The sequence below is a fragment of the Micropterus dolomieu genome, linkage group LG20 (genome assembly GCF_021292245.1).
Source record: "Micropterus dolomieu isolate WLL.071019.BEF.003 ecotype Adirondacks linkage group LG20, ASM2129224v1, whole genome shotgun sequence".
Taxonomy (NCBI): domain Eukaryota; kingdom Metazoa; phylum Chordata; class Actinopteri; order Centrarchiformes; family Centrarchidae; genus Micropterus; species Micropterus dolomieu.
The window spans coordinates 16,368,365-16,387,261 of NC_060169.1; the positions used below are offsets into that span (position 1 = coordinate 16,368,365).

The 18,897-nt window shown below is 40.7% G+C and overlaps 2 protein-coding genes across 8 annotated transcripts in view; both read right to left on the minus strand.

The window, feature by feature from the left end:
* ctdspl2b (CTD (carboxy-terminal domain, RNA polymerase II, polypeptide A) small phosphatase like 2b) overlaps window positions 1-7,495 on the minus strand; it is a 17,663-nt gene extending 10,168 nt beyond the window's left edge. The window contains exons 1-4 of one of the 4 annotated variants that reach the window (XM_046032660.1): window positions 7,393-7,495; window positions 3,315-3,506; window positions 2,013-2,151; window positions 1,779-1,928 (exon numbers count right to left, since the gene is read on the minus strand). In XM_046032660.1, coding sequence (XP_045888616.1) covers window positions 1,779-1,928; window positions 2,013-2,151; window positions 3,315-3,482 — 457 coding nt within the window. In that variant the 5' untranslated portion in view covers window positions 3,483-3,506; window positions 7,393-7,495. Of the gene's footprint in view, window positions 1-1,778; window positions 1,929-2,012; window positions 2,152-3,314; window positions 3,507-6,357; window positions 6,851-7,171; window positions 7,357-7,392 lie in introns of those variants that run through there. The other 3 variants (XM_046032661.1, XM_046032658.1, XM_046032659.1) reach the window with 3 other exon arrangements.
* A 232-nt stretch (window positions 7,496-7,727) lies between these two features.
* On the minus strand, window positions 7,728-18,897 carry golm2 (golgi membrane protein 2). 4 transcript variants are annotated; one of them, XM_046032786.1, is made up of 10 exons: window positions 17,787-18,897; window positions 14,519-14,573; window positions 14,122-14,224; window positions 13,632-13,722; window positions 13,267-13,390; window positions 12,925-13,005; window positions 12,127-12,405; window positions 11,749-11,886; window positions 9,988-10,155; window positions 7,728-8,774 (listed from the first exon to the last, which is right to left on the minus strand). In XM_046032786.1, exons 1-10 carry the CDS (start codon window positions 18,111-18,113, stop codon window positions 8,698-8,700), a joined length of 1,443 nt encoding a protein of 480 aa, XP_045888742.1. In that variant the 5' UTR covers window positions 18,114-18,897; the 3' UTR covers window positions 7,728-8,697. The 4 variants fall into 4 exon arrangements, with proteins under 4 accessions (XP_045888742.1, XP_045888741.1, XP_045888744.1 ...); XM_046032785.1 differs by having other exon boundaries at window positions 12,925-13,008; window positions 17,787-18,896; XM_046032788.1 differs by lacking the exon at window positions 9,988-10,155 and having other exon boundaries at window positions 17,787-18,894.

An 18,897-nucleotide genomic window follows, 5' to 3' on the forward strand; every position in this document is an offset into this window, starting at 1 on the left:
AAAAAAAAAAAAAAAAAAAAAAAAAAAAAAAAAAAAAAAAAAAAAAAAAAAAAAAAAAAAAAAAAAAAAGACATTTTAGCTGTGTACTATCCTGACATAACGTACCCTAAAGACATACAGTAAGTGAGTGAACAGAAGAAAAACCAAATCAATATTTGGTGTGACCACGCTTTGCCTTCAAAACAGCATCAAATCTTCTAGGTACACTTGCACAAAGTTAGGTTTTTGTAGGCATAACGTCACATGTATGATTGAACAATTTAAGCTAACAGTTTCTACTGATTATAAATTCAATATGTAGGTTGAAACATCATGCTTACATCACTTCGCAAGTGGAAGATGTCCACCAGTGCTATCAGCTCAGAACAACTATGGATGAAAACACGGGAACTGGGGTGGAGAAAAATGGCAGCTGGTGCTCTGGACTGAGTAGTCAAAATTTGAAATATTGGGCTGCAGCAGAAGGCAGTCTGTTCGCTGAAGGGCTGGAGAACGATAAAAAAATGAGTGTCTGCAACAGGGAAGCATGGTAGAGTTTCCTTGCAAGTTTGGGGCTGCTTTTCTGCAAACGAAGTTGGGGATTTGGTCAGAATAAATGGATTCCTCAATGCTGAGAAGTACAGCCAGATACTTATCCATCATGCAACACAATCAGGGAGACATCTGATTGGCCCCAAATTTATTCTGCAGCATGACAATGACCCCAAATATAGAGCGAGTCTTTTAGAATTATCTTCAGCGTAAAGAAGAAAAAGGAGTCATGCAAGTGATGGTATGGGCCCCACAGGGCCCTGATGGACTGTGGGTAGTTCTCCAAGATGTCTGGGCCAACCTACCTGCCGAGGTCCTTCAAAAACTATGTGCAAGTTTACCTAGAAGAAGTGATGCTATTTTGAGGACAAATGGTTGTCGCACCAAATACGGATTTGATTTTCATTTTTTCTTCTGTTCACTACTCAAAGACTTTGCATTTCGTAATTAATAACTATAATCTATTAACATGTCTATTTTCAAAAGCATTCTTAAATTACAGCATTTTTTCACACCAGCCTAAGACATTTGCACAGAACTGTACACCATGATACAAGAAAAAAAGCACTGCATACTATTTAATACAGTGGTGCAACATCAGAATAGAAGTATGAATGTGTAAAAAAGAAACTTAGTGGTGGAGCTTTACATGTACTGCAGGCCAATATGGGTGACTCACAAATTCAGTCCACCAAATTTTACACAGTTGGGGCTGTCACGATAACCGCACAATTGAAATACCGCACTATTGGTCAAGCCTGATGTGAAGGATGGCAATGTTCATACTTTACACTTCAGTGCGTGTTAAATGAGTAAATTGGGTTGTGGGTTGCTGCGGTATGTAAATTTACTTGATAGACATGCCCATAGTCTTTCTTGTTATCTGCGCTTAAGGTAACAATATAGCTAATGTTACATATGAAAGAGACACTGTCAAACTACAAAAATGAGTTTGCTTGCCAATGTTGCTGACTAACACCCAGCAGCCAGTTTGCTCCGACCATAAAGCTGATGTTAGCGGCTCGCTGTGCAGTGAGGTGAGATGGGTGAGATCCACAGACACTCTTACTCGGCTATATGGCACCAAATTACTTCATTGATGAAAAATGCAATAATACCGCATACCGCACTGTTGAGCCCCAACACATTGCAGCGGGGGAAATTACTTCACTGTGACAGCCCTACTCATAATACACAGTCTCTGTCTACGGTGTTAGCCATGAATCAAACTGGTTGCTTCAGCTTACCATTTTTAGCTGGTGAGAAGAAGTTGAAAACAGGGGAGAAGATGGTCCCAAGAAGGGTGGTTCTGGGAGGGCTGGTGGCCACCTCAACAGCCGTCGTCTCCTCCAGACTGCCGTTCGGCTTCTCTTTACTCCTGTCATGATTGGTGGCTTCTGGAGGGGTGAAGTAACAGGTTTTAGGAGAAGAAAAAAAAAATAAAAAGACTAGTGATTAGTCTTTTTCATTGTGCCACTCACGTCCATTGAGGGAGCCTCTCCTGCCAACCCTGCTGATAGTCTTGCGGGGGGTGTTGGTGTTTGGGGTGGTGGAGGTGATCAGGTTGTTGTCCACATCACAGTGGAGGCGCGTCTTCTTGGCTGGGCTCTCCTGCTGCACCTTAAGGAGACCAGACGTCATGCAGTGAAAAAGTTATTTAATAAAAAAAGGCAAAGTGTTTTTTTTAAACTACTAAGAGCCTATAAACTCAAAATTTTGGTCTGTCTCTGATGAAAGTAAGACAACTGTGAAAGAAACGTAGTGAAATCTGTGTCAATCCAAAATGGTGGTCCTAGATCACACTGTGAGACACATTCACAAATAGCCAAATGAAAACTTGACCAAAGACAGAATTCTGAAAGAGACAGAGATGTGTATCTTCTGCTTTGACCTATATCAAATCTACCAATCGGAACACGGCATGAAATAAAGCAGAACACGCCGACTGACAACTTTTATGCTGTATTTTGAATTGAAGTGTAAGTGTGAGCAAAAAAAAAAAAGTTTAATGATATGGCTTGTTGTTTTTCCTTCTGTATTTTCAAAACATGAGTGGTATTTTTTTTTCCTTCTCTACTTCATGGCACTACGATTCACCAGACATCCCTCGCACGATCTGAACTGCCTCAAAATAGATATCACACACACTTTGTCACAGATTGCAAACCCATACTACTATACCTATCGTGCATGCTGTGTCAGTCAATGAACCTACCAGATCACTGTTATCATATAGTATATAGAGACCATAAGACATCAAAAAAATAAAAATAAAAAATACAGATAGGCAGAAAAAACTGAAGTAGCTACAAGTCTTACATTAAGATTTAATGAGGAAATGCAGGAACCACAAAGTGATAATCATCATGTAAAAACATCAAAAATAAAACCCATGTCTTTCCATAGGAAAAGCAAGTTGACTTTTCCACTTGTTTCTACATCCTGTCCCTGCACACCAACTCTGTGAGCAAGAAGCTAAAATTAGAGCCCAGTCCTCAGACAAGCTGCTGCATTCCACCAAACGGTTCACGGGAAACATGACACTGTGCACCAAGAAACACTGTATTTAACTCAGCGACCTGTAGAGCACAGTGCTAAATACAGTTTGAAAAACAGAGAAGTGCCAAAAAGCTCAGGCGACACAGTTAAACCAAATACACTGAGAGGAGGCGGGAAACCTCAGCTACAATATTTCAATGCTCCAAGAAGGGGCGCTACGCTCGCGTTTGAATTGAACTCAATTAAAAACCTGGATCATTTGATGTGATTATAGAAGTAGTTACCTTAACAGCATTTCCTCTGATGAACTTCTTGATGGTCGAGAACAAGCCCCTCCCTCCACTAGTAGGAGTGTCCTCTTCTACTTCTGAATGCCTCCTCTTGGTACGGGATGGGCGGCTCGCCAGACTGGGGTTGGGCTGCTGAGACGCCTTACGCATTCTCAGCCTCATTGTTTTTAGCAGTCACATGTAAGGCTGGTTAAAAAAGTCAGACATGGGGAAAGACAGCAGATACAGAAAGAGACACAGAAAATCAAAATGTACAGTCAGAAACCCATTTAAGCAAATACCCAACTGTTAAGGTGGACACAGGTTGTTCTAGCGGTCTCAACTGTTTTAACTTTCAAAATGGATAAGTCAGTGGGTGTATCCATCTGTAATGGGGTAATACTGGCGCATTTTCTACCAACATCTGGATGCATTCAAGATCCCATTTCACTTACATCACGGCAGCCACAGCTGGCTTTACTTCCATTCGTACAGTATAAAAAAATAAAAAACCACACACAAAATAAACTATTACCGAGGATCTTAATATACACGCACACACTCAAACACTCCCTTATATTAGCTGTGTACATACAAGAATGATGATTAGGTCGAGACAACAAAATACTGTAACTGAAAAAACTGTAGACGTGGTCAAAGATTTTTTAAATGTACACAATCTGAACTGAAACTTATCTGAAGGAAATACACTCCTTAATCTTGAGAGTTGAGGGATTTAATTGGTTGCGTTGTTCACAAGTATGCACGGGAAAAACTTAAAAACTATTCACAGTGAACATGAATTGTCAGTCAAGCATGCCAGCCCCTTGCGCTTACGTAACAGCAGCTGGCTGAAAATGTGTCCGACAATATCCCCAACCTGTCAGTAACCCTAAACACGTAATAGCAACCACTCAATCTCTACTGTGCATCTCGTACTGTAAATCCCTTTACTACATCTGCTTTACATTTACACAGTGGTGTATTCATGAACACACCAGGACGTGTAAATATTGTTGTATGCGCACACAAAAACACCAACAGCATCAGAGTACATCATAACATTAAAGTCGCAGGCAGGCAGGCAGGCAGGCAGGCAGGCAGGCAGGCAGGAGAAGTAGGTTGAGCCGGGAAAGTTGTGACAGCTCAGAGTATCAAATAAATGAGCAGATCTAGACAGTGAACTTGCATGAATGCCAGTGTACTAGTATGAGAAGGAATTACTCCCTGATTTTATTATAGCATCCAACTTATCACTCACATCAAAACATTTTTAAATTTGGGGGTGCTACCGAAGAACGTCGGCTACACTGGAACGTCTATGAAAAGCCACTGGGCTTTAACATCTATGTGAAAATGTCTTTCTTTGGCTGCGTTTTTCAGAGATTAGATTAACAGAATAAATGCCAGTGCCTCTATGGAAAGCAAACACTCATGTCCATCATAATAATACAACAAAGTATACAGGATATTTTTTCTACCACTGCACCACCGCCACTTGTGGTGGCACTGCAAAGATGCTGATCTTGAGTGCAACCTTGGGCCACTGTACTACTACTGTAGAAGAGGACCTCTCTTGTTGTGTTTGAGATTCTGTAAATTATTTTACACCCCAACATACATACAATACTGGCACTCACTTCTTAATACATAAATTAATGTTATCTGAACTACAACAGTTATATTATCTTGCCCAAGTTACATTGTACAGTTTATAATAACTTGCCTCTTACCTACTAAAACTCTACTTCCTTTCAATTATATGATGTAATACAGGAAATAATATTTAGCACCACAATGATATACTCCTTTTTTGAGACAGAATTTTCTTTAGCAAAAACAGTGGATGGACAAAAGAGCAGGAAAACTTCAAAAGCCTTGAAGTAAATATTTTGGCCGAGTGTTTATTTCTTGTTGAGATGGTCAGGTGTGCCAATATTCAAAAAATATTTCAAGCCGCAGTATCAAGTGTTGTTGAGCAAATCCTAAAATCTCACAGGTTTCCCAATATTAAAGTCTCCCTGTGACAACTACTTGTCTTTGGTAATGCAAGGCATGTGTGTGTATACTCAATGGCTTTAAACTTGTCACATTACATAGTTTTGAAACTGATGCACCAACAGTTCAAGCGGTTACTATTTGGCTTCCTGAGCCAATACATTTTCCTGAAACCTCATGAGAAAAACTGACAGATGCTGCAAATTGGCATTCTTCCTGAATCTGAGATGAGATTTCCCCTGTGATGTGATTGACTAAAGTCTATCATATATGGAATTTTTTCATGTGTTGTTCCTGGAGATGATACATTATTCCTCTTAGTCTTTCTTGTTGTTATCTGCTCTTATGCTTTGCATGTGTTGGTATAAACACATCAGGTTTCCCTATTGTTGCCAAAATAAACATAAATATCAAGTGCCTGTTACATTTACTGTATGACCAAACCTCGCCATGGCTCGCATGGCAACACCACCATAGCTCGTAAACTTAAATATTTCAAGGCAATCGCTATTAACCAAGGATCCAGCACATAGCTATGTACGAGCAAGTGAGCGGGAAATAAGAACATGCATGCCACTGAGACTGTATGAGCGGGCTAGTAAACGCTAGCCATGGACAACACAGTGGAGGCCCTTCCGCCAGCCAGTCCACTGCAAAACACATATGAACACATCTGAAGCTAAGGTTAGCTAACTGGCTTAAGAAGTCGCTAAAGCAAATATAAATGAAACAAATACAATATAGGCAGACGACACATCTGAAGCCCAAAATCAACGTTTGTAAAAGTTGCACTAACGTTTAATAAACACGACTACCAAGCTCTGCCGCTAACTCTATTGAGCTAAGGCGACCTAAACGAACTACAAGAGACCGTCCGTTAACCTAACGCGTCAGGGGTTACGAAGGTGTGCAACACAGCTTAACTAAGTACAGTTTGTTTGGTCACTCTCAGGTTTTACACGTTACACTGATAACGTCAATACAAATCGGCTTTCAAGGTAGGTTCCAGGTAAGTTAACGTTAGCATTTCAACAAGGCAAGCCCAAACAGGCTAACTTACCGTTAGCAAGCCATTGCGGCATCGTAAGTTGAGCGAAATAATGTTAAATGATTAACTAAAGTACTAAGTAACATGCATGGCATTTGCTGAGTGGTTTGATTCGATTGTCTCCTCTAATTGTGTACCTTGTTAACATTTGCGGTGTTTGACAGTGAAACTCAGACATCGTTAATCAAAACAGCTAGGTTAGCTAATGTTACCACGATAACGTTGTTTAAATTACGTTTAAATCCAGTCAACGTTATCTTTCACCAACAACAATGCAGTTGATAGAATTTCAATAATCAATGGTACGGTAACGTTACATGCACACGTCCAGCTCAACACCCATTGGAAGTATATTAAATGGAAAAGACGGTGTTGGCTAATGTAACGTTACACCTAACGTTAGCGAAGTTCTGTTGGGGAATGCCAATTTGGACGTTAGCGTCAATGCAAGCTAAAAACGTTAGCTAAGGTTAGCTGTTCATTGTTCAAACGAGATGTTAACAGTTACAATTTGTATGATTATTGTTCTAGCGAGCATTTTTTGAATGGATTAGTTGCAAAGAGTACAAGGAACCTAAATTGGCAAAGGTTAAGACGTCTAAGTCAGGTCCGTGGTAGGCCGTGTTTTAGCTTCCCGTAGCTATTGATGTTAGCACAGCTAGCTTAGCGTTAACCCTACATAGCTTTCTTGAAAAACTGCTTCGGGCTAACAGATGTGCATAGGCAGGGAAGGGAATATTTATCCTGTCGTTAGCCAAACATTACATAAACCCCAAGCCAAATTACACAAATGCACGGACACGGTTGGTTTACGTTATCGACTTACTTTATGGTGATCCGCAGTATCTGGAGATAACGACTCAAGGCCGATTAACCATCACAACAGAGCCGGTGGTTGTTTTCGTGATCAGAGCAGACTTTCACTGTATATCTACCCAAGGGCCGTCTCCGAAATGACACATCGTTGTGATACCAGGCGCCATTTCCCGCCTCTGCTCAGTCTCTCGAAGGCAGATACCCGTATGGGACACAGACACACCCCCTTACCTCTCAAAAACACCAGCCAGTCTGCAGCGAAGACTACCACTTTCCTTTTTCTCCCCTCACGGCTTTCATAAAGGGAGGACTGCACGTCTTTGTGGTTCTTCTTTTACAAGCAAGTAGTAAATGACGGAATATTCAAACAATTAATCGGACACTTGTGAATATCTGGCTGTAACGTTATATACTCAGATGTTACAATTATGAATTGAAGGCATATAGGCGCTTGACAGACTTCTTAACATTAAAAGCTGCATCACCCAAGTAATCCACTCACTACTGAGGACAAATGATCACTTCTACATCTACATAAGACTCTTAAGCATTCTGACAACTGAAAATGACATGAAGCATCACCTTTAATAAAATTAAATTACATTCAATGTGCCTTTCCATGAGAAATCAATTTTCCTGGCTGCACAAACAGAACTGATTTCATGTTCACGGATTTCCCTAAAGATGAGGAATTAGGTTTCCTCAGTACAAATGGTAACAGTTCATCTACATTATGTACAAGAGACCTCATTAATGGAAGCATGTGTACAGTCAGTCACTTCCATATGTACTTTGTTAAGCTTTGCAAACTGTGGATCCTAAAATCACTAAGTATTGCTTAAGCATCAGTATTTTGCTCAGTTGGATTATTAATAAAAAAGGTTCAAATGCATGCAATGGCATCATTTAAAAAAAGAGAATGAGAAGCACATTTGAGTGTCTGTCACAAAGAAAATTAAATGATTTAATAGGCCATAAGCAAAGTCCTTGGCATTTGTGATGCATTCCCCTCCTGTAAATTAAAAAAAATGTAAGTCTTCCATGTAAGAGTCCCAAAATTATGTTAGAAAGGCAGAATGCCGAATTAGTCCCATTGATAAACATCTCTGGTGAAGAGATTGTTTATATCAAGCAACCAACCTGAAAAGAAAAGTAGCAAAAACAAAACATGGTTCGACCTTGAAGTTCAGATGCGAGTCAAGAGGGCTCCTTTAGACCACTTCATTATGAACTGAGGCAGTTATCAAATAACAAAACTCAACAGTCAAGGAACATCTCTACTGTCATAACTTATGCCCATCAGCAAATCAACAGCAGCACAGGAAAATGCCATGATTTTTTTCCTTTGTATTATTTTACGTTATTCAGAATTAATTCATTAGTTGCAATGTCAGTTTTTAAAGTAGTCCATGACATTGGAGAATGCACTCTAAAAATTCTTAAACATATTGATGTTCAAACTATTTTGTTAAGAAAGACTTGGTTGTAGAGGAAGGTCTGATTATTTTTAATGAGTTAGGCTGTACGAGTTCCCTTTCAAAGAATGTCAATGGCTTGATGTCTCTTCCCATAATCCACAGCCCGGTCTCCCTGCATGTCTCGATCATCATCATCTGTGGGGAAAAGAATGCAACACATTAGAGATAAAGTAATAAACAATACACTGAATTAAGTTAACCATACTCCATTATAACATAAAAAAAAAACATTTTTTATCACATATGAATGATCTTAACTGTCTTAATGTCCTCGCTATCAGTCCAATTACATCAATACTTTTATTCCGATCTGTGTACATCCATAAAAATAACACACAGTGCAGTCATGAAGTATGAGAATTTATGTTTTTCATTGTTTGGGAAATACTTCAGCACACTGAATTTGAAATGAAATAATGATTCAAGATTAAAGTGCCGACTTTCTGCTTTAATGGTGTTTGAGGATGCTTATGACCATCTTGTGTGAACAGTGTAGGACTCGCAACCTGTTCCCCAGATTTAATAAAAAATGTGTTACTGTAGAAGAAATTTCCATCAAATTTTGGCAAAAAAACACTTCCTTCATCTATCTAGCATTTCATTAGCTTCCATGTTGATCGTTAAAATAACAAGGACACCCTAGATTTTGAATGGAAATCAGAGATTGTATACAAACCGTTTAACACATAAATGACAAATCACAGCCAAACTCTTAACATGACAAAACTTTTTTCGAGACGGATGAAAACAAAACTAGTATTCTCCAAACACAGTATAAATACTAACATTCACAAATCAGAAATTCATGGTAGGAAACAACAACAAAGAAAAGAATGTGGGCATGCATTTCAATATTTCAAGGAGAACACAGACACATTCACAAACACAGTGAGCTATATTTATCTACTGGTCTAGATGTGGGTCAGATGTTTGGTGGGCACAGACAGGTGGTATAGCTAAAAAGAAGCACAGGCAGGAGCGAAAATACTAGATGGCAATTGAATTACTCTCACAGAACCGTAAGTTCCTGGGTCAAGTTTTTTGCTAAGATTGTTACTGTGTCTATACAGGAAAAAAAATGCCTGACACAATTGAGTTACTCATCCTGAACTGCATACATAGCAGTCCTGCTTTGACCCTGAAGACGTTTGTGTCATCATTCTTAAATATCGGTAGTTTAGTATGTCTTCAAGGACCAAACTCAGGGTACTGTGAGCTACTCTTAACTGTCAGGACAAATGCAGGGGAGGGGGGGGGGAGCAGCAGGACAGGGGTGGAGGGAAGGAGCAAGGTAGGGAATGGTGGATACACATCTGGACAGGCAATCCAGTCCCCCAGCCTGGCTCACCTTGGACGTCTTCCTCCCCACCATCACCATCCTCTTCCTCATTGTAGGCCAGCTCGGCCTGCTTGTCGGCCTCATACTCACCCACGTTCCCATCATCCCCATTGTAGTCCGCTAGCTTAGAGCCGTGTTGCGGATCTACTGGGGACTCGTTCTCATCAAAGAACCGGCCTGCAGGAGGCAGAGAAGGGCCTCATCAGGAAGGGAGGGAAGCGAAGGCAGTTGTAGGGAGAGAGGGCGGAATTGGTGAAATACTGCATAATGAATGCATGAAGGAATAGGTGATCGCATGAAGAGGATGACAAAAGATAAGGAAGATGAGGTGAAGGGATGGTGGCAGATGCTAATTAGAAGACAGACATTGTTAAAGCAGAGAGCTGAGTTGAAACAAATGGGGTTCCCTTATAATGGGGGAGAGTCTGGAAAGCATTGAGTGCTAATTGAGTTACCGGTTTAATCATCTGTACAGTGTTTCGTGTTTTTGTGGGTACTGTGAAAAGTCTTGATTAAACTCGAGGGTAACTGTTAAAGCCATAGACACAGGAAGTATCGTGTTTCATTCTAACATGTTGTCCCCCTTTATTAACGTGTACTAATCACAAACACCTCCATTCAATGCAGTTTCAGATACAGAGGCAGGATTGAACTTGTTCTATATTCTATAATAAACTAGTAGTTGACATGTGTTCAAATATAGGAAGTGTAAAATAAAAGCAAGAAGTTGAGTTATTTACTGGGTACTGTCGATATGAACAAGTCACAGTGTAACGGTGACATTTTCCAATCTTATGAATTTCGACAATATTTTTCAATGTCTTACTTGCTTTTAACATTAAACGGACATTTTTATTGTTACAGGTGGCCAAACTAGAGACATTTCAATTAAACAAGCACAAATTGTGTAAAAGTCAAAATGACTTGATCGGAGGTTTCTGAAATTGATAATCAGAAAAACTGGTCATTAAAAAACTCCTCAACTCCGTTCCTGTCTAGCCTCCTAAAGATTTGAGATGGCAGTAATGATCACGAAAGGACTGGGTGGGGACTTGAGATGCACTGAGTCAGTCAGTGTCTTTGGGCTGCTAGTGTCTGGTGAGCAACAGACACTTCCAGAAATGAGACATCTGGTGGGTGTCGGGTGTTAATTTGCCATAATAGGATGCAAGTATAAAGAGATCAGAGGCAGAAGATTAGAAGAAAACCAAATGAAGACATGCACTGAATACAGTCAGTGTTGTAAGAGGGTGACGTGGATGTGAAGGGAGATGACAGAATAGAACAAAACAGAGGAGGAGGAGGGAGAAACACCAGCAGAGCAGAAGCCAGGCAGCAGGAAAGGATCATCTGAGAGCCAGGTGTGTGTCATTTGTCTCCTGCCCTCTGCGACCGAGCCCTGTCTCTGCTCCCTGACAGTGCTCCTACCCATATTCAGACATGACTTTCCAACAGATACTCAGTTAGAAATTCTAACTTTCATGAAAATGTAGAAGTAGGGGTGTAACCAGGTAGCAATGGGCAAAATTCATACCGATGGCATAACACCAAATTGTGTTTTACTCTGTGTTGACACACATTACAGACTGCTGCGAGGCAGCAGCTAAGCACAAAGACGAAGTTAACAAGAACAACTGTAAGTATACTTCTTTTTCATGTTATATTTTCCCCCGCCCCTTCAAAGTCAATCAACAGGTTATTAATAAAAAAAACAACACCATATCCCTTGCAAAGTACAGTATTGCCTTTAGTGCCGGGTTTGGAACTCACTTTGGCGGTGGTGTACTGGCTCTGCTGCAACTTGGTCTTTGGCGTGGTGAGGCTGGATGGGGTTGGGCACCTGGGCTGGGTTGGGAGGCAGAGGAATCCCCTTCACGTGTTCGTTGTCAATCTTGACATTATCAGGAGCTGGCAATAACAAAAAGACTTAGGTTCTGCTGTATGTTTGTCCAAAATCACACATCAAAAGGCCCAAAATTGTTTTGTGGTATAACAACTTTGTTATACCACAGTAAAGTGGCAATAGATTCAGTAAAAGAAACATCATTGAAAACAAATAGCCTGATAACTAATTATCACATGCCTATAGGTTCAAAAGACAGACGATAATCATTAATACAAATTATATGGATACTGTGCATTCTATACCTTGAAGTTGTCTTTGCTGCTCTCCCAGTTCGTCTGCCTTGATACCTGCCTTGTTGTCTTCTTCAAACACTACCGGTCTGTCTGCCTGTTTGATGATGCCTGGGGGTGCAACCACTGCTGCTCGGCCCTCCACTCTGTCCTGCTGGAGCCTGGGCTGGTCCAGGGACAGGCCCTGGCCCCCAGGGCCATCCGCTGCCCCGACTCCGGGTCCAGCACCAGCTCCCACAACCCCATCAGGGACGTCATCATGCTTCTGAGTGATGGCTGGTTTCTTCAAGGCTGTAGATAAATGGAGTGGCAAAGTGAGAAAGCTCGGACAGTATGATAACTTTGGTGGATTTCTTTTCATTTGCCGCAAGGACAGAAATACAGAAGGCATTTGGAGCCACAACTCCAGAAAAGCAGGGGATTTTTTTGACATCACATTTAGTTATATATATATTATAATATAAACACACATATATGGTGGCATTTCCTGATCTTGCCACAGCGCTATGTACAGTAGTGATTGAGAGTCCCATCTGTAGTCCATTGGTTAGTTATTTTTATCCAGTTTCTGTTTCAACTTTCAACAGTTTTTTAATTGGTAAACTGACATGTCTGTAGTTTAATTCTCTCAGCCTTGGCTTTTTATAGTCCTCTCAACGAGTTGCAGGTTTAAAATCATAAGGCAACAAATGTATTTGAGTCCATATTTAAAACCTAATTGGCCTATACACTATTATTGTTTTACTTGATCTTGCTCTGCCCATAAAAAACCTAAAAAAAAATTCTTGAAAGTTGAGGTCCTCTGCTTACCAAATTGCACATCATCGATTTTTCCCACCTCACTGTCTTCTATACCGGGCATGCCAGCGTCACTGCCAGGCTTCCCCATCTCTTCTGTAACAGAGCAGAAGGAATGTGTCTTAGGTGGTGGATTGGTGGACATTAAAATAGTTTGCCGAGTTCCCTGTTACACATTTACATAAACAGGAATAACATGCACAGGAAACTAACAGAGTGTAATTACACATCAGTTACATTTCTGCAAGGTTTATATGAGGTGCATGTGCATTTTCTTAGCGTGTGCATAGCAACAAAAGGAAGAACAGTCAAGACAGTATAAGCTTTGGTTATAGAAAGTCACACCCACTGTACCTTTTAAATCTGGACTGTCGTGCCCATGAGTGGCCACCGTATGGCGCTCTCCAACCATCCTCACACCAGGCGCTCCCTCTGCATGTCTACCTGCCACTACATTCTTTTGGCCGTCCATCATACTCTGAAGAATTATAAACGGTGAATCAGAAAAACGGTGAATCAGAAAAAAGGAGCATATGAGAAAACAAAAAGAAGACACTGCTTAATGAATGGTGATGCTTTAACAGGAAGAGACAAAGAGGGGAATTTCTGGAGTTTGGCTGCTACTATCTGTACATCTGTATTAAAAATCCAAGTGTAATGAATAAATGCTACAGTGCTGAATAAAAGTAATCAGGATTCAGGATTTTATCAATACTAACCTGTCTTAGCTTCGATGCTTCTTCCTCCAAGGTCTTTTTCGTTTCTTCATACTCTTCTTTTAGTTGTGCAATTTGACGTCCACACTGTAAACTAGTTAACACATATTCCTCATAAATTTCACCCGCATAATCTAGGATTCCTTCTAACCATACTATAAAACTGATTTGGGCAAAGAGGCAAAACTTTTTTTTGGCAAAACTGAGTTATGTATAAATCTATTCTAGAAGCCCTATAACACCCAATATGAGTGAAATATCAATGAGGTTATATCAGCCTTATAGAGAGGCAAGAGAGAATAGGAAATTAAGACAATCAATTAGCTTGTATCATATGACTAGTGACTATTCACGTGAAAAAACAATAACTGTCATAATAATGGATAATTTTAGAAGCAAAAATTCACATTTTGATCATGTCACGGTTCTTCTAAAATGAGGGAAAAAAACGCAGTCATTAAGGCTGACAGGAAGTTCTGAAGATTTAACATACCTCTCATACTCCAGTTTTCTTTCCAAGGTGGTGCTATTTTTCTTTACTTCTCTCAGCTGCTCTTCCTGTTTCATGAACTCCTGCTTGAGATCCTTTAGCTGCTCTGTTTGCAGAAACACACATACACACAATATTTTGAAGATTTAGTGTCTGTTCAAGGAACACTAACACTTCATGAGGAGACTTTCAATAATTACACATCTATTGAGATATTTTTAACACATAGGTGTTTACTGTTATATATTTTTTATTAATTTAACTATAAATTGATTTGTTCTTTTGTATTTTCCTTGAAGCTTTGGCAATACTGTTCTATTAACATTCATGCCAATAAAGAAAATTTGAATTGAATTGAGAGAGTGAGCCCTCTGCTGGCAAGACATGGATTAAGTCCTACCTTTAAGCCTCTGGATTTCTGTCATTTGGGCTGTGACATCACCTAGTAGCTTCACCTGTACAGAAGACAAAGGGAAAAAAACAGTTTCAGGAATCTTATCAGCTGAGGGAGAGCTACATACATTTTGACTCCTATAAACGTAGAACTGGTTCAAGAAAAGTTTATTAAGAGTTGCCCTGCTAAATCATAAGCCTAAACTATGCAAAAGGTTATCCAATTACTATACAGTTGCACAGTTAGCACCAGGAAAATCAGCATGAACAGGTTCGTCTTGTTTTTCTGTGTAACAAGGCTTCACAGCACAAACAGATGGCACCCAGTGTGACATTTTAGTTAGTTACTGCCACGAGACAGTTCTTGCAAAACCAGTATGAGGTGCTAGACAGACAACTCAATGCATGGTTGCTGATCTCAAGCTGAGAAATAATGTCATAGGATTTATACTGCTAATGGGAAAATGAAGCATCTCACTCACTTTTCTTAGGCACTTTACTAACACTGAGTGAGCAGGAAAGTAGAAATCCCTGAACACTGTAATGCAATCCAATAGAACAGCTCTGTAATAACCAGGGCTGATGTGAAACTTAAATCTGTACCTGCAGCATGCACTGATGCAATATTATTAACTGAAACTGTGGGCTGCTCTTTATTTTGAGTTTTAATAAAACTCACAGTTGTATGTAGACACTCTTGAAGGGAGGACAGGAGCAAGCAAGCTAAGAAGGGAGGTGGAGGGGAAGGAAACTTGGACCTTGGACTTGTGATACCCACAATCTTTACAGTGCCAACACCCAATCCCTGTAGGTTTGAAATGTGGCTGTGTAAAAAGTTGTAGTTTCGTCCTTCATAAAATGTCTTTATCTAAAATACTAATGAAGACAGACACAATGTCTGGTGGGGGTTCAAGGGAGAAAAATACCACAGAAAAGAAAGCACATTTAACCATATTGTGGCATAACAATGACTCTTTGTCACTGAGCACATGAATGGACAGTGGTGAAGTGAATTATGCCGCAGGAGGAGTTTGAGAGGCTTCTCTGGATTATGCTGTTTTGAATCAGTTATAAATGACTGAGACAGAGGGCGGCAAGAAAAGAGTTGACAGGAAGTACACTGTCAACTGTTGTCAAGACCAAAGCTTCATCCTGTCACTCTGTCCAAGTGGTTAATGGCCTCCCCAACCTGCTAAAATTGGCTGTATAAACAACAACACGGCCATACTGCTTACAGAAGAACTATAAGCTTGCATGATTCATTCTTGCAACTAATGGGTACACAGCTACAGTTAAGGCTCAACTGTTACTATTTTCTCTGCATTGCAGGCCTTTCACTGCATGTTCCATGTCCTGCTCTGTTGAAACAGGGTTGGGCTGTTGACAAAAGAAAGGAGTGGAACAACTGATATACCTTGACGTTGATTACGGAAACTATAGCGCTTTGAATCCTCTTAATTCCACACGTTTCCATCTGTACTCGCCTCAACGACAAGAAAAACATCCACGCTCTGGCTTTTTAGATCTCTTATACAAAGATGGTTTTCTGTGTCAAACAATTAAAGCTGCCAACAGGGATTTAGATATCAAAAATGAAGCATGCACATTTGGAATAAAAACATAAAATAGTCCGTAAAACATGTCAGTTTGTAGGAGATTAGACACAGCCAGCACAGCAGGCGACTAAACAGAAAGCTAACTGTTACAGGGCCATTTTTTTGCTATGATTTGATTTGGACACAGACTCTGGGATTTGGCTCATAAACACAGTGTGTGGATGGTCAGCGGGAGAAAAGTTTCAGAATAATGAAAAATGTCCCCATTAGGCTGACGAGTGACTCTTGTTGATTTATCCATCTATGATTTCTTTATACAAACCTTATCCACTAAGCATGTATACCCATTATGTATGTATGCATGGCCCATTACAAGCAGTGCTCTCTTATTGGTTACTAAGTAACTCCACTCAAGCAGCTGGGAGGAAGTGAGATGTGCTTTGGTCAAGGACAGCTCATCAGCAAATGAATTGCAACTAACAACCTTCCTCCTGATATTCCTGCAGATTATCTTGCAAATATACTGTTTCTGAAGTGCACAAGTCAGTTATCATCAGTGGGTAGTGGTAAGTTTACCAATTCAGAATCTAACTTTTTCTCACAATAGGTGAGAAAATAGCTGCCAGTGACATTGTAGACAGGAAAAAAGCCATCTTCTACTTCTAATGAAAATTATGTGTCCCAGTTAAGTTCTCCTGGATGGAGACCATAACATTACACCCCACATGGGATAAAGACAAGCAACAAATGACAACAAAAAAGAACCCCCCCCCCCGTTGTCTAAACGTCTCCCATGGCACACCGATTTTCAGAGACAAGAGCCTTGTGGAGCACACAGACAGGCCACTCAGTGAATACATTAAGCCCCACAAACAAGTACAAAGGTCCCAATGAAATGAAACAATAAAACATCTAAAATGCACTATAAAGTTTACTTCCATTTGTTGTTCTTTGTGAATGCAATAATGAATTGATGTCTTGAATTTAAACCTATTAAGTATAGAGAGATAGGTAGGAGTAATGTAGGGCTTTGTGGGTTTGTGAAGAGCAAAACAATCGAGCAAACTGGCTCATTTTTGTCGACTATACATCAGTATTGTGAGGAATTAATGTGGACTCCCATCAGCTCAGCTCATAATTTAGACAAGGGGATCAACCATCAGCACATACAGCTAAAAGTAGGTACATCTGTAGTGTAAAGCATGAAGCCTTAACCAATGCACACAGACATCCATTATCTAAACGATAAAGTCATCCACAAGTGGCTTAGTTGCACGGGTACAGTGAAACACCATTACCCTTATTTCTTCAAAAGTATACAGGGACATGAGCTTTGATTTAGAAAAACACTACATTGGTGGTGCAGAAAGGTCAAAGCGGTTGAGGTGGATGAAACTGTGTGTGGATGAATGAGCTCCCTGCCTTGGACAAGTTGCATCTATTATCTGCCCCTTGGTAACACAGACTACTCAAGATAAACTACTGCCCTCTTCACAATGACTCGAACACCTTTCCTCTTTAAAGCAGATAAAAATGAGCTGAAACCCTGTCTCCCTCCATCATGAGCTGTGCAAGCTTCCAATACATCTTCCTCTGTCTGGTATAGAGTAAGGAGATTACAGACACATTATGTAGATATCGTGATCAAACTACATAATCTGTGAAAACTTTAATTGGACAGATTTTCAGTAAATACAGAACCAGATATTGCTGCTATACCTTTTCATCAGTGCACTTTTTGATGAGCGCCTCTCGGGCCTGCAGCTTGCCCTCCAGGACGCTGTAGTCTCCATCCTTCTGGTCGATCTGCTTCCTGTGCGTGTCCACCTGCACCATCAGCTCCGAGTTCCGCTTCTCCAGCCGGCTCCGCGCTGCGTCCGTGCGCTTCACCTGCGTCTGTGCCTCCGCCAGCTCATCCAGCAAGCGGCCGTGCTTGTTGGACACTGTCCAGTAGTTGAAAGACAGTATGGCGATGATCACCATCAAAAAGATGAGGATGAAGGACGGGAGGCGGCCTCCCCGTCGGTTTGCACCAAACCCAACCATTTCAAAAACAAAAAGTGTAACGTTATTTCAGGTTGTTTACCGCAACCTCCAGAGCTCAGTGAGAGTATCCTCCCGCTGTACAACACATCCGTCTACGTGACATGCCGCGTATGTGCGACAACCGTTCAGAAATACAAACACTGCAAAGAAAATCATGAATGTTCAAGACGTTTCTACATTTCTACTGGTCTTTTCTCTCCTTCCGCACACGGTGCATCTTCTCTTCTACTCGTCCAATGTCAGTCGGTTAGATGAAATACGCCCGCTGGGACGTGGCCTAGCTCAGCTGGCAACGTTAAACACAGCAGCGAGACTAGACGTGGACAGCTATACGGAACCGTGGCACTGAGGAGAGCAAATACAAATCATACAGCCAGCTATATGACGCTAGCCTTCAGCTATTTCTTTTTCATGGTTCTCTGGTAGGCCATGTAGGACTGCATATACGGGCGTTTAGAGCTCCTTTAATCACATAACCACCGTCAGACAAGAACAGTGATGATTTTCAAATCCGAATTGACGTTAACGTTGGCTCCTATTTACGGCTAACCACTTCACGCTTAGCTAGCAACGGTAAGCGCGAGGACACAATTAGCTACTGCCAGAACAAGTATCGTCTCTTCTTGCGGAGCACGGAACAGATCCTGGTAATATAACTAACCGAATCGTAACAAACACTACGGACACAGGCTTTGTATCACAATGTCCACGAATCGCTGCCTACCAAACATAATGTCTGCACCGCGTGAAGCTGGCTGTAATCAGTCAGCGTGACTTCCGCTTG

What these genes read in the sequence shown, in the direction of transcription:
- golm2 (XM_046032785.1), bottom strand. Translation starts at nt 18,113, where the DNA reads ATGGTTGGGTTTGGTGCAAACCGACGGGGAGGCCGCCTCCCGTCCTTC. An exon ending in AAGCATCGAAGCTAAGACAG is followed by an intron (nt 13,391 to 13,631) that starts GTTAGTATTGAT and finishes ATAATTCTTCAG; the next exon opens with AGTATGATGGACGGCCAAAA. An exon ending in GCAGCAAAGACAACTTCAAG is followed by an intron (nt 11,887 to 12,126) that starts GTATAGAATGCA and finishes TGTTATTGCCAG; the next exon opens with CTCCTGATAATGTCAAGATT.